General features: G+C 35.3%; 1 protein-coding gene across 1 annotated transcript; it reads left to right on the top strand.

Moving 5' to 3' along the window:
* The first annotated feature begins 308 nt into the window (after positions 1-308).
* On the top strand, positions 309-23,129 carry Nup107 (nuclear pore complex protein Nup107). The gene is made up of 17 exons (XM_019042468.2): positions 309-517; positions 1,589-1,695; positions 2,977-3,129; positions 6,344-6,489; positions 7,710-7,880; positions 8,715-8,840; positions 9,801-9,899; positions 10,619-10,815; positions 11,729-11,962; positions 12,699-12,969; positions 14,332-14,528; positions 15,042-15,234; positions 16,025-16,159; positions 17,495-17,668; positions 19,303-19,437; positions 20,436-20,537; positions 21,672-23,129. Exons 2-17 carry the CDS (start codon positions 1,593-1,595, stop codon positions 21,777-21,779), a joined length of 2,544 nt encoding a protein of 847 aa, XP_018898013.2. The 5' UTR covers positions 309-517; positions 1,589-1,592; the 3' UTR covers positions 21,780-23,129.

Here is a 23,129-nt window from a genome sequence, read left to right as displayed (position 1 = left end):
TCATTTGAAGAAGGCAGGAGGGAGGGCTTGTTAATTAAATTTTGTCGACATGTTGATTAAAATTAGGGTCAGTTATCTATTTTGATGAAGTTTTGAGAATTCTTTTCAAGTTTCGCCCTGCTCGCCCTTTAAGTTGTAAATGTTGCCTCTTCTCAGCAAATCCCTCCCTTCCTCTAAAGCATGCACGCCCGCAGGAGGTGCCGGAAGAAATTCAAATTTCGCGGCAAAACTAACTCAACTCTCGAACGACATCACTCATCAGTTATTTTACCGGTTATTTTTTTGAGGTTAAGTTTTCCTGTTGGTCTAATTTATCAGCATTTCGCCCTCGGCTTTAATTTTTTACTCCCTACTCGCTCTCAAATCTAGGATTATAATGTAATACTGTTATTATCTGCTTCGTAATTAAGTGCTTACAGTTCTGTCAATAATTAATGGTATTCACTTACTTTATTTCAGTCGTGAAGTAAAATTTTCTCCATTTCTTCAACCTAGTTCTTCATGCTGTCCTATTGAAGTAAGTAAAATGTACCAAGAAGCATATCAAACTCTTTTCACATAATTATACTTAATTTGTCTATGATTTGTCTCAAATAAAGAGAGATCATGATCTTATTTCTTGTTTGGCATTAGCTCCAGACCTCAAAATTTGTCCTGCTGAATCGTGAAGTAATGTCGATGGAGATCACAGTGTTTCGTTTACTTGAGCGTTGCAAATAACATTCTGTCAGCACATGTCTGCTCCCATTCTGAAATCTATTAAGCAGATTTGATCTGTACAAAATGTTGAGCCTGTTTTTTGAATACCTCCGTAGTTGTGACTTGAATGAAATCTAGTATCTAAATGCATCCTGTCATCCAATACTCATTTTCAGCAGATGCTGTTTAGCCGAATCTAGTTTGGCAGTCAGTGCAATCTGAAAGAACATCTATTTTGTTAGCTCTTGTACGTACTTTTTATATTGGCCATCTAATGTGAGCTGAGGGTGTCAGTGTGTTGTCTGATGTTGCGTTAATAAGCTTATTTATCACTGCCTCGTTCATGGAAAACCACTAATCCATTCGTCATATCAAGGAGAGATTGGACCCATGAAATTAATTTACCTCTAAATTACGAGAGTGAATTAATCATCCTGATTCTCTAATTTTAACGTTGAACTCGCCAGTATAATAACAATCATACAGTTACTTAAGAGCACCCTGGCTTTCTTTGTTATTGAAATTCATGGCATAAAATTTCAGTAACAAAGAAAGCCAGAAATTCTCTAATTTAGTCGCTGTGCTGAAATGAGGAGGATGTATCCCGTCACATTCTAAAAGTCACCCAACTGATTTGATGCCAACTCAAGTATATAATGATTGCATATCTTCAACAACAGTAAATTAAATGTTTTGTCAAGCATGTGCTTTATATCAGCTTTCAGAAACTAATTTCAAAGTGTTATAATTGTAATTGACCAATTTTCAAGCAATCCATCATATAAGGGTAGCGGAAGGCCTTCCTAGCCGTTTGGGTACCATCCGACTCCACCCTATTTCAGTACCTTGATTTATGCTTCTAACCTTGTGTTTGTTTTCATTCTCATAGGATAATGAATTCCAGTAGCCTTTTCAAGTCCTCTTTTCGAGGACTTGATGACACCTTAAGTTCGTTACCATCAAGTGTCCAAGCCAGCCATGCTCGTCGGGAAAAAGGTAATTATAAAAATGAGTATAGGTAATGAAGATTTGAAACCAATAGTTGTAGGTATAGAAAAAAGAACCTCCATTTTTACGAAGTCAGGTCTAGGCATTTCCACATCAAGATAATTCTCACTAGAATTCTTCCCTTAGAAATTGTCCTACGTATTAATAGAATGCAGCACACATCTGCAAAAAATGTCTCTTTGAAAAATTCAGAGGCCTAGAAACATTCATGTACTCTTGTGTAAAAGTGGAAAGAGTTTTTTCAAAAAATTCTATCAGCACAACTCACACCTCCTTTTCTGACAAATTTATTTGTTTCAATACTCAAATTTAAAAATGAATGCCCTTTTGAACATATATAGATAAAGTCGCTCCTACAACGCACTTTGGCGTTCTGCGACACCCAAACGCCACATATGCCTATCCTCCCAGAGGTTACTCGGGCAACTGACAGGGCAACATCTCTTCGTCAACGCCCTGCCGCCACCCCTTTACGGGACATCCCTGTCGCCTCTTCCTAGGAGGTACCCAATCCAAAACTTGTTTGGGCAACCTCCCCTCCGACATTCTTTGCAAATGTCCATACCAGCATAACTACCTGGACATTACGTCGTGCACGATATCTTTTTCAACCTTCATCACCTGGCGAATTCTTTCATTATGGACATGATTCCGTCTCGAATGCCGGCAGATAGCTGCCAAAAATCCATTTCAGTTGCCCTCAACATTTCTTGCGTTCTCTTTGTCAAGGGCCACACTTCACTACTATAGAGCACGGTACTTTTAACGATAGCGTCATATATCCGGTGCTTGTTTGCCTTTGAAATGCTCTGATCCCGGAGCATTCCGTTCAGCATCGTGATGCTGAACACGCCTTTAATATAAATTCTTGTACTTTATCCTCAAAAATTTGAAGCTTTAACTTTGGTTAATTTAATAATAAATAAAAGAGAAGAAAAACGTAAAAAATAATGTAGAAATAGGTTACAGTTTATGATAGTTCATAGGTATTGATGAATTAAAACCCATCACTATCAAGTCATAAGAGCAGAATTATATGTTGTAGTCCAAATGTCACGGTACGCCAAATTATGGGACTTGCCAAAGTATACCCAGTGAAGGGTAAAAATCCATTTCCACAAAAAGCTCAAATCATTTTTCACTTATCAAGTTGCGAAATCCTCTTTGCTATGGTTTGTGCTTTCAATGATATGAAACTTATTAGGCTCTAAGCTTTCATACTTAAAGTCAACTGCATTTATCAGATATCTCGTTTGTTTGTTCCTCTAGCTCTGGCCAGCAGTTTCCTCAATGACTCTGATGTTTATTCTCATCGACCATCCAAGTACCTGAATGATCTCTCAATCACAATAAATCAGAATGAAATGTCAGAGCTTTTTGACTCTACTGTCGCTACCACTACTACCAAACAACCTGATACGGGTGAGATATTGAAATAATTTTTTATTTTGCTGAAAGTGGCCTCCAAGCAAATGAACAGGTGCAGAATGTTAGCTCAAGATTATGCCTGAAATTGAGAGGCTTATGTTCTATCAACTATTTCCAACAAAAATATTAGGAAGAAAAAAAACAAACACAAGATGGCCTCCATAAACATTTCAAAGGAAAATTGTGAACAGATACAAAATACATCATTGTAAAAACTTAGCATGTCATGTGTTTACTTTATTGGAAAAAGGTTTGAGCATCTCATATTTAAATAGTTTTGGCCAAGAAACTCACTACTATAATCTTTCTCTAGTTTTTTTTAGTGTTTGCCAAAAAAAGTGGTGTCTCGTATCAGTCTGATAAAATTTTCCAACAGATCCGAATTTAAGAAACTTAAAAATAATCGTTCATCTGCCTTTTTTTTACTGCGAAAGTCAGTAACTGGTCTAGGAGAGGAATTCTTGTCGATTCTCAAGAAATGTTTCCTTGAAAAATTTTATTGTAATAAACTCTTGAGGCTTTTATTGAGATTCAAACTCTCCTGTATTGTGTGAACTTAACTACATATACGTAAGCTTAATCTGGAGAAACAGTTGCAAAATTGAAATTAAATTAAGTACTGGAAAGTCTCAAAGTGTTTCACAATTTGAAGCAGCAAAGCCAAATTTAAGTACTGACTCATTGACCTACTGTTATTGCCAAATGGAGACACTGAGGCTGCCAGTCTTGAAATAACTGGGGGTCACTCTTCCCTTGATTCAGGCATTCAAAGGTATCCCAGGATAAGGGCACCAAAATGCCCCTCCTCACGGATTTTGAATTTAATGGTCTAAACCCCTTCAGGAGGTCCTAAAAACATGGTTTTGGGCAATTTTAACCTCCTGACCCCAACCACCCCCCCTCCAGCCCCGAAAAACCCATTTTTCGGGGAATTTTGGGGTATTTTCACGTTTTATTTCATATCTCCCGCGTTTTTCAATGAAAATGCACCAAAATTTCACCAAATGTACATCAGGGCAATCACATTCTTGGGTAAAAAAATCAAATTTATCGAAATATATTTAGACTCCGAAAAAAATTCGTGAAAATCGTAAATTTTCAATTTTTTTCAGATTTTAGCGGTTTTAAAAAAAATGAGGACACATACATTTTTTTTTATTGCCTTAAAATGTAGGTAATATACCCAGTTGTTACCAAAAAAAATTTCAAGCCTTCACGCGTGGTGCGTCCCACCGAAAAAATAGTTTTTTTGGCGCCAAAACGGTCAAAATGGCTCTTTTGGCAACGGTTTACTCGCACGCTATCAAGATAGTAACACTAAAATCTCTAATTTTTGGTTTCAATGTTTCAAGAAGCATGCCCTAGTATCGTCAGAAAAGGTTTCAAGTCGATCGAGTCCTTACGCCCCACGTAAAGTACCGGTTTTTGGCGCCAAAATGGTCAACATTCCTATTTCAGAAGAGGTTACTCGCCGTAGGGTGGCCCTTATTTTTGACTTTACGGAATTTAAAGTGCAGAGCCCTGCAAATGGTTTCATTTGATGAGAAAATAACTGGGAAAAAATAACAATGGAGAAAAAAATATTTTAAAACGCGCCTCAAAGAGCCTAAAGTTCCGAGCGTGGCGTGCGAAGACGCGTTTTTTCGTCATTTTGCGAATTTTTTTTCTCCCGTTGAAATGTTTCTACGGCTTTGAAATTTTTGTAGGTAACATACTTTTTAGAGTACTTTACGAGAAAAATAATGAAATTTACCTCGCCCAATTTAAAATGCCCTTTTTACCTCATCAAAGAGGCCATGTCGTGCGATTTTGCCGATTTTCCCTTACAATCTACCCGCACGGCGCGCGGCGTGTCTTTTTTCCACCTTTAAATTGTTGCTTCGGTTTTGAAATTTTCTGAAGTAGGTATCACATATTTTATAGTAATTCACGAAAAAAATAACAACATTTACCTCGCTACTTTTAAAATACCCCATTTCCCCTTCAAAGTGGCCTCGTTTGGCTGCCAAAACTCGTTCAGGCAAACTGTGCCGGGAGAATGTTTATGAACAATCGACGAAATCGCATGATGTGTGATGGGCGAGGTAAATTTCATTATTTTTCTCGTAAAGTACTCTAAAAAGTATGTTACCTACAAAAATTTCAAAGCCGTAGAAACATTTCAACGGGAGAAAAAAAATTCGCAAAATGACGAAAAAACGCGTCTTCGCACGCCACGCTCGGAACTTTAGGCTCTTTGAGGCGCGTTTTAAAATATTTTTTTCTCCATTGTTATTTTTTCCCAGTTATTTTCTCATCAAATGAAACCATTTGCAGGGCTCTGCACTTTAAATTCCGTAAAGTCAAAAATAAGGGCCACCCTACGGCGAGTAACCTCTTCTGAAATAGGAATGTTGACCATTTTGGCGCCAAAAACCGGTACTTTACGTGGGGCGTAAGGACTCGATCGACTTGAAACCTTTTCTGACGATACTAGGGCATGCTTCTTGAAACATTGAAACCAAAAATTAGAGATTTTAGTGTTACTATCTTGATAGCGTGCGAGTAAACCGTTGCCAAAAGAGCCATTTTGACCGTTTTGGCGCCAAAAAAACTATTTTTTCGGTGGGACGCACCACGCGTGAAGGCTTGAAATTTTTTTTGGTAACAACTGGGTATATTACCTACATTTTAAGGCAATAAAAAAAAATGTATGTGTCCTCATTTTTTTTAAAACCGCTAAAATCTGAAAAAAATTGAAAATTTACGATTTTCACGAATTTTTTTCGGAGTCTAAATATATTTCGATAAATTTGATTTTTTTACCCAAGAATGTGATTGCCCTGATGTACATTTGGTGAAATTTTGGTGCATTTTCATTGAAAAACGCGGGAGATATGAAATAAAACGTGAAAATACCCCAAAATTCCCCGAAAAATGGGTTTTTCGGGGCTGGAGGGGGGGTGGTTGGGGTCAGGAGGTTAAAATTGCCCAAAACCATGTTTTTAGGACCTCCTGAAGGGGTTTAGACCATTAAATTCAAAATCCGTGAGGAGGGGCATTTTGGTGCCCTTATCCTGGACACCTTTTTGTTATGGTCTATTCAAGATGTTTAAGTTGCCTCTCATAACACTTGAGGCCTCTCTTGTAACCATTTTGTATAGAATTAACTTGATTTAATATGAATCATGTTTTTTTTTTTAATTTTTTGTGTTTATTTCCTTTCCAGTTTGTGATTCCCTTTTCCGAGAATTCCAAGAAATTTTAGAGTCTCATAGCTCTTCAGGACAAATTTTCCAAACTATTTCTGATCTTGAACAAAATTGCACCAATGCCATTGAAATCCTCTCAGAAAACAAATTCAATTCCTCTGCTGTAAGTTGAATTTAATCTTTCTTTCCGTAATTTTCCTTTTAGAGCTTACTACACTACTTTTAAGCTGAAAAATATTTAAGCCTAGTTGAGAACAGTTGATTCTCCTCTTCAAATCATCTATTGTCATCAAGGTATTGAAGATAAAATTCTAACTGTCGTAGCATAGCACCATTGTGCTTAACACTGAAATAAAAAGTATTTTAGCACATGAATGAGAGGCTTGGCAGCTGGAAAAACTGATGCAAGGTATGCTAAGAGCACTGGAAATTGATTTTTCGAGGAGGTCAGCTGGAATTGCTAGAAAGGATTGGGTCTGTAGTGATAGAGTGCATCAGATCATGCAAGGATGCAGAAAATACCTAACCCTCCCCATCATTCAATCAATCTATCCTCATTTTTAACAGGAATTCATAATCTCTCTAAAAAAAAAAAAACAAATTTCTACCCTAAAATCGGACTTTTCATCACTAAAATGCCATATTTACCAGGGAGTTTTCCCATCTCTCGCAACTGGCATCTAACCAGGCGGTTAGTGGTCCAAAAGTTTCTGCACCTCTCAGATGACGAAAGTTGAAAATGACATCTTATCAGACATCATAATCAAACAACTAGTCTGATATGGTCACATGAGCAGGATGACAGAAGAAAAGCTGCCAAAAAAAATTGCTTGATAAGGTTCCTCCTGGGAGGGGACAATGGGGAAACATAATGAAAGGATGATGAGACAGGTTTGATCAAGGAATTAGAGAGTGCTAGCTCCCAGAGGGGACCTGGGGAGTCAAGGCATCACAAAGCGGTGTAAAAGCGCCCTCATATATGTAAATACTTACCATTAATGTATTGGATAGTTTGCTTTAGCTTGACAAGTATGAGACAATTTATTATAAAGCCACAAGTTGATTCAATCAGGAAACCTTTTATGTAGAGGAAAGATGACTTCTGTGTAGGAGACTGCTACAGAAGAAAAAAAAATTAACCCAAAATATTTCCAAATCACCTGTAGAAACTTGATTAAGTAAGCCAAATTTTTAAATAAGTTGCTTTTTCATTCCAGCATCCAGAAAAATATGTCTCCTAGAAATGTTAGCCTCTTTTAACAAAAAGTCCAACTGTACTTACTCAAAGTATGAAAACTAATAAGATTCTTCATAGTGCTGTTATAAGTGTTTGAAGCTTTGAACAAAGTCCTTTTGTGAACCTTATTTGTTTCAATTTTTCAGGAACTTTCTCGACTGGAACTTGAAAGAAATACCTGGAGATTATTGAATGCTCTTTATCAGAACAGGTTGAACCCGGACAATATGGACGAAGATGAAGCTATGAACTTATTCTCACCAAGTGATCGTGACACAGTTGCTCTTATTTTGAACAACAGCAACCGTCTGAGAGAGGTAATAAGTGGCAATGGGTGTATTACTAGGAATAAGAGAGCAATTTATTTCAATTATTCGGGTATCAATGTAAAGATTTAAGAAGCAATTCCTAAGTCCAACTCTTGAAATGCATTCCACAATTGTGTTTCAAAATTTTTGTTTCTAGTTAGGTTTTTACAGGGTCACAAACCATCAATTTTCCTTGAACATCAACAAAATTTCCTTTGAATGAAAAATTACATTTTTTAAGAGGGGACTTTTGAGTTTCATCCATTGAGAAGAAAAAGAAATCGGAAATGGAATCTGGACAGCTTGACGATAACCACTCTCAAAAAATGTGCCTCTCTGTAGTGAAGTCTCTTTTTCTGTGACGCATAGATTAAATTTTGCAGGAAGAAACAACTATCTCTGGCCCACCTACGAAAGTACTTACTATACAGGGAAACTATTGGCCCATAGGTTGTTCAGAAATGAGCCAGAAAAAAGTTTAAAACAAAATCAAAGGCTTACTAGCCTAAATAATATTTTCAAAACATTAATTATTGATTTTAATCAAGCAAAGAATCTCCAAGACTTACAAAATAAATAAGTAGTTCCTCATCGCCAAATGTAGTCCATGTGTCTCATTTTTGCCCCTGAAACAACGTCAACATTTTTAAGAAGAAACACTTGCTTATCTGTACTTTTGAAGAATTGAACTCTAAGAGTTCGACTAACACAGTGCGACAGTCGCACTGTGTTTGTTTCTCAGTTTGCATCTAATAATGTCTAAGTACTCTTAATGTAAATTTTTTTGATTTGTTGATTCTCCAAATAAGAGAAGCTAAATATTTATTTTCTAATAACTTTTAGTGGCAGTTAGTCATTGATTGGCTGGAAAAGTGTGCTGCAGATCAGTCCAAGCGTGCGATGCAGCCAATGGTTGGCCATTTCTTAGACAAAACAGTTGGCTGGGAAAACACATTGTATCAGTTACAGGTAGGTTTCACTGCTATCCTGGAAGTTTTGAAGTGCTTTGTCTCATTGCTGCCATTGCGATTTTAAGTTTTGTTAATCGTTTGAATCTAAAAGTTTAAAACTTGAGCGGAATTTTAAAAAACTCTAGAAAACGAGTTTGCTAAAGAAACTTTAAACAGCATTAACCTCTCCGTTCGAATTGGCCACTAAACAAGGTTTGAAGCAAATCACTACATTATAAGTTTCCTTTTCAAAATTCTATGCAGTAAATGCTTTCTAAGAAGCTTAATTGCGTATGGATTTATGTACTCCTACGAGGTGTACCCGCATCTATAACTCACTTTTTTGATGAGTCAGTTATCAACTGTCACATGACAAAATATTGGCCTTTGATCTGTCAGCAAGTGAATAATCAAGATTTTCTAAAAACCTGTGATTGGCGAACTGAAGTGTCACAGAAGAAAAATACTAAAATTGTGGTCCAAACGCAGTAAGGAATAGGATGGTAGAATAGTCCTGAGTCCACACAACTCTGCGGAGAATTTAAAGCCAGGAAAAGGATCCCATATCGATGACCAAAGTTTGCAACCATGTATCCCTGTTTGCAATGTTGGAGATTTCCTGTCATACTTTACCTTTTTCTTTGTAAAACTCGTCAAAGTAATTTCTTGAAAACTTCTTCAGCTTTTCCTTCTTGTCAGCATAATATTCTGTATATATTTTCAGCTGTAAAGTTGTCTGATTTCTCTTCAAAAAAATAAAATAGGAGTGGAAATTTTAAAACACGGAGATACAAGATTTTGCACTTCATATCATATCGATGTAGTTCTCACAGCAGGAAAAAAAACCACCTTATCAAACAACATATGTACTATCTAAGGATGGAATCCATGAAAAGTGGAAAATTCAATTCTCCTATAAGATACTTGTCCTAAGATAATAACCTAACCTTTATTTACTTGCTGTTTTTTTTACATGCAGAATACTCAAATAACTTATCAAAGCTCAAGACCAATCATCACCGAATTGGATCCTGATGCTCCTGCCCGTCAGAAGAAGCCTCTTCACGACCTAGATGCGGTAATTTTTTTCCTTGGTTTTATATGCACTACCTCAGTACGTCTTCTCCAAGATCATAGACTCATGTAAATTGCCAAACATACCTTTATTTGAAGATTGTTAGCTCAACTGAAATTCTCAAAGGTTGACTCTCGAGTCACCAAGTTTTTTTTTCATTTTAATGGCAAAAAATTGAGTGTATTATTTTTATTGTATACCAATATCATCGGCTAGAACCAAACTTTTACATTTATTTGAAATTAACAGCAAGAAATTGATGTTCATCAAGAGAATTCGATAGGTAGGAAGTTTCAATCTCCTCAACATTTTTAAGCAGAAATCTTGCCTCTTCTGGAAGAAGAGTGTTAGAAGTTAAATTTTTGGACAAAGTCTGACATCTGCAGGTTGATTAATTAATTATATTTTAACATGACAAGGTATCAAAATGTAACACATTGCATGGTAAAGATAGAGCTTTTGTCTTGTCTTGTCGTCCCAACATAGTCTTAATAGGGGTTCTGACGGTCTGGAAAACCTTGACAGTCAGGGATTATACAGCGATCTGAGTATATCAGATAATGCATAGAAATTGTCAGGGAATTTTGCGTTCTGGCTCAGTAACTTCAGCTGTCACCATCGGAGAAAGCAGGAACAACTGCCAAATGCCTTTAGACGTGAAAATTTCATTCATAGTTTAGCAAACGTCAGTTTAATTGGATATTGCCCTTTTCACTTTTCAGGAAGATGAAACCAGACTATTTGAACAAATTTTAGCAGAAATTCGGTGTGGTCGTTTAGATTCTGCGCAGAGCTTATGCTATCATTGTGGGCAGCCCTGGAGAGCTGCAATTTTAGAAGGCTGGAGGCTCTATCATGATCCAAACTATACAGCAGCTGATTCTTCAGAGCTGTATCCAATCGAGGGAAATCCAAATAGGTGATCAATCTTTAAAATATACAGAGAGTTGCGTTTTAAGAAAACTACATTAACTCTATGATAAAAGGGACCCTCAAACCAAAGGGACCTTTACAAAATTGAACATTGCCTACAAGAATGGAGAGGCTGTAACTACATATTTTGTTTCATGGTGTCAGACCGTAAGTATCCATTACTTATGGAAAACGAGGATCATCTTTGGGTTATCCAAGCTTCGATGAATGAGACAGTCCCTGTGTCAACTAATCAGAGAGATCTGAAGCTGCATGAGCAATTCGTTTGGATGGTAGTGGAGTTACGATTTCCGATATTTAGCCTTTATTCCCACAATTAATCAGGCTTCATTCATGGACTAGTCGGTTTTTCTAAAGTGGATTCTAGTGAATTTTTGCATCAAGTCAACCTTTCAAAAAATGTCAGCATGAAACCAACGGGCATCATACGTTTTCCCATAAACACTCATGTTAAACCGCAGCAGAGTTTCATCCACTAGTGTAACATCACAAAAACATAGTTGCGGCCTTTCCATTCTTATAGGCAACAAATCAAATGCTTTTTTTCCACTATATTGCACTTTTGTGAATTCATCACAAAAATCCAATGAGTTTAATAAAATCAAAAACATTTCTCTGTTCGAAGCATAGTTGGTTTATAACATTGAAATTTTCAAGATTTCTGAGTTCTCCATTTTTTTATAGTGTCTAGTAATTTATGTTCTATAAGAAGTTATCTACTGTATCCTTTCTTTTTAAAATTGAGAGGGAACTATTCCCTTGCCCTTAGAAAAAGTTAAAATTCATGGAGAGAGAATGTTAGTCTATGTTTGATGTTCAGAATGCTAGGTTTCAAAATCAAATATATTTCCAACAAGTTTTCTAATAGTTATGGTCATAATCTCTATTGTTCATTGTAGAGGAATCTGGAAGTTGTGCGCCTATCGCTTGTCAGAAGAGTCCAAATGCTCTCCAATCTGGCGTGGAATTTTAGGTGCTCTGTGCGGAAATATCAGGGCACTATTACCTGTTTGCAAACAGTGGGAAGATCTGCTGTGGGCATACGTGAAAGTGCTCGTTGATGTTCAAGTGGAGAAGGAGCTTCGAAGCTACAGTACTGCTGCTCCCATGCCTCCAGCATATTGGAATTATCAGTAAGTATACTATAAACTAAATTGAATACTCTAAGTGACAATGACGGAAATTAGAGGTGATGCAAGAGTTAAATATTTGCAAAATTTGAAGAAATTTCATCCAGAAAAGATCAACTTTTAAATAAACTTTTAAATGTCCTTTTTTTTTTTTTTTTTTTTTTTTTTTTTTTTTTTTAATTCTTGTCTCGTTCGATGTACATATATTCTTTGTTCAAATATATTTCACTAGTCAAACAGTCAAATGCTCAGTTTTAAATCTCTAAAAAAATACTACATTGGCAGTGAAATGTCTTTGCTGCAATATTTTTGAGAAGCAATTGAAATTTAAAAATATACCATAGATGTATCTGCTTGCTGCAGATTTGCAACGTATTTCCATAGACAGATTTTTCAAAAATCCATTTACCAGGTACCAGGCTTCCCGTAGCAGCAATTATTTGATTCCCTCTAATGAAACTTGCCTCCCCTTTCGTCCCCCCTTCCCCCCACTCTAACATCTCTAATTAGGACAAAATATTCATGAATTACTACAAGTGAATTGTAAAAAAACATTGCTTATTATTAAACCGCTCAGCTGAACCATTGAAAGTTTCCTCTGCACTTACTTATCAATCATTAGAGGCTAACCTTGAGGTCTCATTAAGGTTAAAATTGTTCATTAGTTTTTAAAGATCAGTTTTCATACTCTGTTTTTACTATCTGCACATTCTCTATGCCTATCGATGTTATTCCTCAGGTTGAGTATGGATGAGATTTTCCAAGAACTCTCAGGTAACCCCGACTTCAAAATCCGCAACGAAGCCCAAAAGCCCTCTCGCATTATTCAACAACTCTTGATCCTTAATCGACCATCAGAGCTCATGTCAACAATGGCGCAATGGGTCACGCAAGAAGCCTGTGACCCACATTTGATCCGTACTGCTGCACATTTAGTTTTAATCTTGAGGTTGCTTGGTCAGTCTTTCAGTAGCGCCAGCAGTGATACCATCTTGCGTGCCTATGTTAAGGTTCGTAGATTATGAATTTTACCATACTTCCCAGAAATTTCAATTTTATACCAGGCTTAATTGTTCAAGGCTTTGCCTTGGAATAGAATTTTTGCATTTAATTGGACAGATTCCTCTCTTCCAAGGCTTAGATATTCTTAGTTATATTCATAGATTACTAGAGTGATCTTTTTTAAAATTTAAATTGTTACTTTCTGTCGGCGTAATTCAAAAGATCAAATCATATTATCATCTCTGCGAATAAGTTGTGAACAGGTTAGCTCATTTTCATGCCAATAGCAGGCTTAGAGATAATGATCCCGCTCTGAACCAAGGACAGCAGACTACAACTGTAACGAACTTTTCTGCAAAAAATGCAATTTTTTGAAATTCTGACCTCAAGCTTCTATAACTCGACCTAGGTTTTACATCTCTAGGTGGTTTTTCTAATGTTTATAAAATTATTTTTAAATACTCATCTGAACAATTGTACCAGTATCTCTACTTTAAATTGCTCAGCAATGAGGTTTTTACCCTGCAAACTGGTTAGTATGAATAGTCGCCTCACTTCATATCCTTTCTTTATATGCATGTAATTTTGAAACATGGAGTTCAATATTTAGAAGTTTGTTATAACAGCTTATCGACGGTGTAAGTCGGCAATCACATAACTCGGTTTGCGACGTTGCAGACTTCCTGTCATACTTTATTTTTTAAACGGAAAACTACTCAATGGCGATTCTTTAAAACTGCCGTGATTTTTTCTCTTTGTGTGAAGAAAATTCTGCATAAGCTTCAACGAATGATGTCAATTTGTTCTCCTTTGAAAAAATAATATAGAGGCGGTGATTTTCAGACACCGCAAACGAGTTAAGTGACTGCCGACTTACACCGTCGTTATGTAACTGAAACGTCATATTTGAGCTTGTTTCAATATACATTGTTGTTGTTGCACATAATACATAATCATTAAAGTAGATAGACAGCTCATGAAACCCTCTACTTTTTGTTTGAATAGAACTTGTTGACACTGCATGGTGGCAATGAATTAAACTGATAGGGAAATGTCTGAGTGCTTCCAAATATTTTAAATTTCTGTTGGTAGACTTTTTAAAAATTTATTTTACACCCCTTTCCTAGATTTTCTGCGTTTCTATTCTTCAATCTTCAAGGATTTCTCATGTAAAATTAAAAAATTCTTGCCTACAAATCAAATGTGACCAAAACTTCGTCAGAAATGGATTACTTGGGTCTCAAGAATCAGTTAATGTATCCTTGTTAATTTCGAAAAATTTCAGTCAAGTTTCATGCAGGAGTGCCTCCACCGATCTTTTAGCTTATAGTATACAAATAGGTAATTAAGGACATCCTCTCCTTTTTTAGGTTTTAATGAATCTTCGGGATCCAAATTTAGTAGCGTACTATACTGCAACACTCTCCCGTGATGATCAGATATCTCTCTACTCCCAATTTTTGGAGACAATCACCGGGCTGGAAGAGCGAGCTGCTTGCCTGGAAGCTGCAAGTGTATGCTCCTTACCAGTTGAAGTTATCGTTCAAAAGGTCGTGGAAAACAGCAGGTAACTTTGAAGACTTGCTTCTTTATTTGGTTGACTCAAAAGCCTTTTAATTGTTACTAAGAAATTCAGGAATTGAATGATGTACTCAAACTTGCCAATGACCCCGAATGAGTAATTGAAGAGTAATTGAAAAAAAGATTGTTCACATGGTCGGCTATAAACTTGGAAACCAAAGAATAAGGGCATATCATACACTCGTTAAATATCCTTAACACTTTTTTAAGAAAAAGTAAGTACAAAGATTGATCTTTTACAGAACTAACTCTTATTTTTTGAGGGTACCTACAGTCCTTCATCATCGTCATTTTTACTGCAGACCATATTTTGATTCCGTAGGGATCAACTGAAGATCCATCAAATTGCGAAATCTACTTTTTTAAGGTATCTCTAATGGGGGCTCTGCATTTATTCTCATTTGTGTGGCTGTTTAAATCATTAGGGAAAAATAAGAGATCAAAATTCTACAATTTTTTTCCTCAATGTTGAATGATTTCAATGCCTTTCTGTTTTCAGATTAAAAGAGTCTGATCTTTCTACTACACTGGTTCCTGAAACTTCAGAGGAAGATAATGCAAAGATTTCAGCCCTTGATTGGATAGTATTCTACGAAAGCCAACGAGCGGAGGCATTGTGGCAAACAAACGCGCTTGTCCGGTACTTCATATCTCATGACAAGCTTGATGCAGCTCGCAAAGCTTTTGATAAGGTGTGTATCGACAGAAACATGTATGTTGATCATTTGTAGATTGCATATATGGATGACTGAGCTAAGTGATTTGTTTGATGTTGTTTCCAAAATCACAATTGTTAGAGAGTGTGGCCAGCACAACAAATATGGGCCCCTTCACTGGCTCATTATTACAAGAAATTATACAATTGAAAATATATTAATATTTTCTTTTTATTTTCCTTCCTTGTGAATGATATCAAGTATAATCATTTTGATTGAAGAGGAGTCTTTTGAAAGGCTATATTGTTCGTATGTTGCCATAAAAAAACAGACTTAATCTATTGTTTACGACAAAGCACAAAAACATAGCCCGAATATACAAATAAAGAAGGAGATTTAATTAAAATATGGGTAAACAAGGCTAAAAATTATTGAAACCCTAAAAGGCAGGACGTTTCGAGCTGCTACCAGCTCATTTTCAGCTGCAAAAAACACATAAAAACAAGTAAAAAATTGAGTGGCGACCTGACCCCAGCCGTTATCACGTAACCACTGAGTAGTTACGTGATAAACGCTGGGGGTCGCCACTCAATTTTTTACTTGTTTTTATGGGTTTTTGCAGCTGAAAATGAGCGTAGCAGCTCGAAATGTCCTGCCTTTTAGTGTTTCAATAATTTTTAGCCTTGTTTACCCATATTTTAATTAAATCTCCTTCTTTATTCTATTGTTTACTTGGCGACTTCAGTTAGTATGTACTTTCCTCTCATCATGAATATCGACAAGTGTCTGTACCACTCTTGCTTACTCCCCATCATTTTTATTTCAGATTCCACCAAATTCTGTTGTTCTTGTCTTGACTCAGCACCATTGTTCTGTCATTGATGATGTCACAGATTTCAGCAGAATGCCAAGTAGAGTCAATTGTGCAGTGCGAGAATTTTTGTGCTACAAAGCATATCTAGTAAGCTTTTACTGTTTTCCTGGGTCTAAATCCAAATCTTTAAGCTATCTTTTAGTCATCTCCCTTTGAATATTTCAGACTTTATTTTAACATATTTTATTTCAATATATTTTTATTTGCTTGAAAGTCACCTTTTAAGCTCTTTTATCCAATTTATTTTCTAATAATATGGCTATGCTCTCAGAATGGCAATTACAAGAGTCTTCTTCGCTGCCCATATCTGAAAAATTCAATCGAAAATTCAGAACTTCCTTAAGGAAAAATTTGTCTTTAAGAATTGTAAGTACAGGCAAGGGCATATGCAGAGAGCTTATCCAACAGTGCTACCGCATGAAGACTTATCATCAATAATGGGCTAAATGCCAAAAAGTTTATTTTGAGTTATTCATGTTTTTATTTCTGACAACTGGCGCGGAACATGCCATTAACGCTGTTTTCTGGACATTATATGAATTTCTCTAGTGTTAATGGTACTTAGACCATGTTGCATCATATTGTCCTTGGTGCCAAGAACAAAATTCCATATCTAACTCAATTTTCGATTTTTTGGCACTTTGCTTGTCATTGATCATAAGTCTACATATGGAACGTATCTTGATTGCACTTTTTCATTTTATCCCATGAACATTTCAATTTTTCAAAAGAGAATGAATTTGCATGAATTTGCCTGAAACTTTCAGCGATTATTTCTTACATTTGTGAAAAAAGACGCTAAGATTTCATAGGTAGTCTTGTAACGGTTCTTTAATGAAAAAATGAAGTGTTGGAGAAATATTGAAACAACTCGAGCAATATTTGCTCCTCCGTGCAGGAGACAACGATGTATAATCCTGCATCAAAGTACTGAATATCAGTGTACATCCCTAATTCTTTCCATACGTAAATGTAAGAAACATTTGAACAAATTCTAACATTTATGCACATACTTATTCAACCATCTTATTTTATATTGCTTCAACTTTTTTCTGTGCTTCAGAATGTTAGCCAAGTTCAACCCCAACATTGCATAGAAAATTATAGTGATGTTGTGTAAATTGACCCCTTTTCGTAATTTGTAGAACCTTTTTAATTGCATATTCATAATTTCGGTCAATAGCTGTAGGATGAAAAAATAATTTTGACGAAATTCCTGCTCACTCAATTGATGGGGTTTTATTATTATGTACTTGGTTTATTCAAGAATTTTGTACATCACTGGTGTCTCAACGACTCCTCCAAATTTGAGTCAGTGATCAATTCTTTATTGAATCTTTTAAATTATCTGTAGTGTGCATTGTGATGTACTGGTGTAAATTTTCAATGAATCATTGTGTTTATTGTGGATGCTTTTTTTAGGCTGCCGAAGAATCGTTCGTTGATTGGTTCAAATTGTTAAATGAGCGTCCTCAGATGTTAAATGAGTTACCTGAAACCGCAACTTATTCGGAAAAAGTTGCATATGAACATCTAATAGCCCAGTATAAAAATGAGTACAAAAGGTGGAAGTTGGCATTGGACCATCAAACAAAGGTAACTATCGTTGATGGAACTGAAAAACGCCGCATCTCGGTTGCGGTGTTTCTAAATTTTTGCTCCTATTTTTTTTTTAAAAAAAGGAGACCAAACCAAGCATCATGGCTTAAATTTTCACAGAATATTTTTCTTAAAGAGAAGAAATATCACCGAAACTTTCAAGGAATGATGTTTAGTAGTGTTCCATGTGGAGAATGAAGAATGACAGGAAGTCTGAAATGCTACAAACTGAGAAGTGCATTTCTGTAGTTTCACCATCGCTATATTTTTGGATGACCAGAATGATCAATTATAAACCTCGACTTATTCAAGCTGTTTAACAAGGAAGGTTAAGTCGGGCAAACTACAATGGATTGCATAGAATTACTAGAAACCTGACCATACGAGGATCCTTAAGTTTCCTTGCTATTTCTCCTAAATGTGTAGTTTGAAATGAGGGATGTCTTAAAGTCTAAAAATCTGTCATTGGAAACTGTCAGAGTATGTGATCAGGTCAAGTGCATGAGAGGAAAGTCAGGGAATTTTATGAAAAATAGAGAAAATCTAAACAAATCTTGAAATTTGAAGAAACATCAAACATCAACAGCTTTGTGCCCAAAATCAAATTGAGCCTTAGTTTAGTTTGAGGCTCAATGCTGTGAGTTATACTTTGAATGCTGAATGTAAAGAAAAATAAGTTTCAACAAGGAATGGACCACTGGACTAGGTGCAAATTTAAGCATTCACCTATATGTTTTCTCCTCAAAATTTAATGTGGAATACTATTTGTACAACAAAAATTAATGTAAGTAACTCCTATCAAAGATATTAACATTTTTGAATGCATAAATTCAAACCTCCTGCTCATAAAACAACCATAACCTAATTGAGAGAAATCGCACACTAGAAGTAACCTTGACAGTCTTGGCAGTATGGAAGTATCACAATCTCAGTATTGGCGCTTTGGCTCAGCTATTGCACGTTGTCAATACTTTGAAGAACATAGGAGGAGGAAAGAACACTGCTCAATTAAGGTCCCTTTCAAAACTGCTGTAAGGCAGGATATGATTCATGTAAACTCTGGTTATTCTTGTAAGTGGTTAATTTAAATTTTTCGTAACTAGTGCCACCTTAAAACGTTAATATGTTGGCTGGAAGTTAGTGTCTGTAATTTTCATTGTGTAAATCATATTCTATGTGAAATTGTGAAGAGAAAACATGTATCAGATTGCTTAAATTAGTACCATGTTTAGCAATCTATTTCAATTTCTGATAATTGAATGATCAATACTTTAAGAAAATGGGTTTATGTGTTTCTATCTTTGATTGTGAAAGTGATGCCAAAAATTATTCATTTTCACTTATGCACACATATTTTTTAGGGATCAGAGAAAACCTGGAAAAGTCACAGAATTTTCCTCCCCTGAGCCTGTAGAGATCCCAAAGCCAGATTAAGCACCAATTTTTTTGCTCATTTCTCAGGTTCTTAAGAAAGTCCAATGCAAGACAGGTGCTGTTCATTGGAAGAAGGGTTAAAGACTGTGAAAGACTGGCACAGACAAGCTCAAACATTTCACAAATAAAATCCTCTGAAAATTCTCCATCAATAAGCACATATAATTTGTATAGTATCTTTCTGTGTGAATTTTCAGGCTGTGAAAGAAACATTTCATAATATGATTTTATTCCCGGACGGAGGATGGCTCCGAGATCCACCAAACACAGAACAAGATGACCCAACAAGAGCACATCAGATGGCCGCTCTGCGGAAGCTCTGCATCCCAAAGGTAGGCTAAGTTTTTACTTAAGTGGATTCAAATTACTTTTTGAGGTGTAACAATTTGCACAAAAACCCTGTAAAGAAAGGACGGAAAGAAGGCAGAACTTTTTGAGAAAAAAGTTATTATGGTCATGTGTAGGTTTATAATAGTTCAATCCTATTCTTCATGCCACCAGACTTGACACAATTTTCAGCTGTAATTTTTGTGTGAGTAAAGTGGAGTCTATTACTGTCATGCTGTGCAAAAACTGTGGAATTCCATTGTAGATTTTGAGGGTCTTTTTAAGATTGAACACTTCGCAGAAGAAAGCCTGAGCATGTTCATTTTGTATTCTTTCAAGATTTTTACTTCATATCATACTGTATGTATTCTGGATTTAAAAATTCTGTAAGTATGAAAGTTGTCAAAGGTGGTATTGGAGAATAACTTACAAAATCAGGAATGGAGAATGGCATTTCTAGCTTAGTATGACAGATCATTGGAATTTTCATAGTGAATGTCAAAAATATATTTTTGAAGCGTACAGAAAATGACTCCACAAAACTCCAAAAAGCAACTATTCTATGCATAAATTTTAAATTTTAATGCAGCTCTTGACCATCGGAAGTTGTACAATTTTCTTATTTACCTCTGGAAAAAAGTGTAAGATTTTGAAACCAGCTCTCAGCCTAGTATCGAAGTTCTTTTGTGGCATTTCCAAATCGAATTCTTAATTTTTTATCAGTTTGCTAGGGAAAACGTAATAATAGACTCAAATGTTGTTTCTTTGCATTCTCATGAAGATAATCTAGAAACTTAGAAATCTTAGAAACTCCCAATGTTCTGTAGATATAGGACGTGGAATATTGTATTGGTTCTCCTCCTTTTGATAACTTTACAATGCTTGAAAATAAACAATTTTCATCTTTTAATGGAAACATCATAATCATCATAAAAACTGTAAAGGAGAATTGAATTTTGCCAAGCCTATCTTTTCATTCCTCATTTCGTTTAATCTTTTTCAGATGGTTTTATTGCTTCACAAAGTTCTCCATAGCAACGGAGATTATCAAGAGTGCATACAATTATCTGAACTTGTCGTAGATGAAACTCATAAAATTTACAAGGTACGTACTAGACTTTTTGCATGTTCTTTTTTTTCTTACACAATAATGTTGTGAAAATTTATTTTTGTTTGAATGTGCCCATCCTTCATAATTTGGTCTCTTTTTATTATTCCATGAAAGTAATGGAAATAAAGCTATTTTATGATCACAGTGAGGGATTGTAGGAAATTTTCAGGTGTAGAATGCAAGCTATATCTGAATAGAAAGAGTTTTCTTTTTAAGATAAAATCACAAGAAGTCCTAGGTTTTTATTTTATTTCTTAACTCTTAGCAACTTTAAATTTTTCCTACAATGAATTGAAATGTATGTGTGCCAATTTCTAAGAAAGCTAAGCTGAAATGTGTATTCATTGTTACTTTTTCATGTGTTTTCTGGAAGAGATGCAACATATGTTAGCTTCTCACTGTTATCTTTCAAAAATATTTTGCTCTCTCTATCTGTCTCATCTTCCTAGGCAAGAAGGAAGAATCTTCCCTGCCTATCAAACCAAGGTTGCAACATTTTCGCCAGAGAATGCTGTACAAATTATGAAATTTTCATTTTTACAACCCTTCTTTCTCCATAGTAGCACATCAGAAGATTGATTTAGGGATCATTTAAACAGTTAAGAATCAAAAGCTGCAATCTCCATTCTGCTGTCTAAAATGGTAGCAATCATTTTGATTCATTGGAAAGAGAGCAGGTGAGCCTTTGTCTGCGTTCTTTCTCAAGAATTTCTTACATAATAGTGGAAAAAATAAGGTAGTATTTTATGCAAGAAGTTTTATATAGCTGAGACTTCTGCCAAATTTTTTGACAGCAGAATGGAGATTGGAGCTTTTGATCCCTTGCTTTTCATTTTTAATTATGAAGAATTTTAATTAGCTCCTAATCCTTTGATTTTATGTGCAGGAGTTTTTCAAACTGTTGTAAGTATAGTTTAATTTGACGTTTTCAAGCAGTTTTTGGTACCAAAATATTCATAATGCATTTTTCAATGCATTGATACCAATAACTTGTTTTGAGTTTCTTCTTACTTAGATCCATTTTCCTATTGAAGGTTACCCTTTTTTTTTTCATTTCAAATAATGATAACATGAAAATCAACTGTAAAACATGCTATAGAATTCATTTGATTTCTTCATGCTTTTCAGGAATATGGCAAACAAGAATTGAATGAGCTTCTTTTGAAAATTTGCGACTCGTCTGCTGCTCTTCTAGATGAGAATAAAGATGCTTTTGGCTATCCATTATCATCATAACTACCTGCGTGAGTTAAAATGCAAGTCCTGTTTTCGTACTGATGTTCTGTCTCAAATTAGTGTTCTTGGGTGAAATTTTAACCAGTGACAGAAAAAATCTCTTTGAAGAAAATTACGGGTTATTTTATGAAAAGAATTCTGTGATCATTAAATCTTCATGCCTGACTGTGTCCAAGAAAATGTATTTCAAAGTTACTTTTGCTCTTCAAAGCAATAAGAAAACTGCCGTTGTTTCCTACCATCATCATTAAACCGCAAATTTTTTCAATCATTGAAATTGTTTTGATCATGGACAAAATTTTTAGAAACATAGCATTCCCAAATGCATCAAAAAGGGGGATTGGCAATGGGAAATTTTGCATGCTGCAAGCACCTCTTGCGGTTTTGAAATCTCTTAGAAACTTAGATTTATGGAAAAATTAAAATTGTACCAGCCTCATCCATTTTTCTGATCTTGCTCAAATGGTTTTTGAGTAAAATAAGTAGACATAAAAAAGAAGAAGAAAAGAAATAGGAAGAAGACATCCATATGCACTAAGAGTTTTAAGGATGGAAACTTTCTAAGAGATGACACTACTGAGATACGTATGATGATCTTCTAATTTTTTGATTAAGATGGGTCGTTCCTGCCTATTGATGTCCATATGTGAACATTATACTGGCAGTCAATAACCCACCTCTGTATAAATGGTCTTTTTATACTTACCATTTTCTCTGCCTGTTAATATGTATGTAAATTGATTTGATTAAGTGTAATTAGACTCAAGTTAACTTTTTAATTTTCTAACAGTTGGTAATCTTTAGATGTCTTTGAAGATGAATGAAATTGTGTTTCAAACATACAAACTGAGCAAATTAAATAACATTACGTAAATTGAAAGATTTTTCAGACATCTAGTCATGTATATTCCTGGTGGGTGAGGAGCAGAATTTCCATCTTCTCTTTTATTTTTCTCCCAAGAAAATCCTGTGTATAGTTAAATCTTCGTCAAAAAAAAAAAAAAAAGAAGTCAAGTTGAAATATTTTCATGGGTGTTTTGAACCAAAATTCGAATAAATAAACAGCAGTTTGCAGTATGTATTCCAACTTCTTTCCAACTGTTAAGGTTGTTTTGAAATTAAAACACAAATAAGGCAAGTTTTAGCAAAAGCAGAGACTTTATTATCGCATTGACATGCTAGATACCTCTCATCTGGCATGCCTATGGCATACCTGTTGATTTTTATTAAGATATTTTAGTTTTGTAAAGTGCTGTAATCTATATTAAGTGTATTTGACTGTGTCTGTAATCACTTTGATGTTCATTTTTTTATCTGAGAAAAGAAAAGTAAGTACAATTTTCTACAAGA

This window comes from Bemisia tabaci, chromosome 3, assembly GCF_918797505.1.
Source record: "Bemisia tabaci chromosome 3, PGI_BMITA_v3".
In the NCBI taxonomy this organism is placed as follows: Eukaryota; Metazoa; Arthropoda; class Insecta; order Hemiptera; family Aleyrodidae; genus Bemisia; species Bemisia tabaci.
The sequence above is the reverse complement of the archived record's forward strand: the minus strand, read 5'-3'. Positions and strand labels throughout refer to the sequence as shown.

Coding starts and splice junctions, on each gene's coding strand:
- Nup107 (XM_019042468.2), top strand. CDS start 1,593: ATGAATTCCAGTAGCCTTTTCAAGTCCTCTTTTCGAGGACTTGATGAC. Junction 6,490..7,709: donor ACAAATTCAATTCCTCTGCT/GTAAGTTGAATT, acceptor TCAATTTTTCAG/GAACTTTCTCGACTGGAACT. Junction 17,669..19,302: donor CATTGGACCATCAAACAAAG/GTAACTATCGTT, acceptor GTGAATTTTCAG/GCTGTGAAAGAAACATTTCA.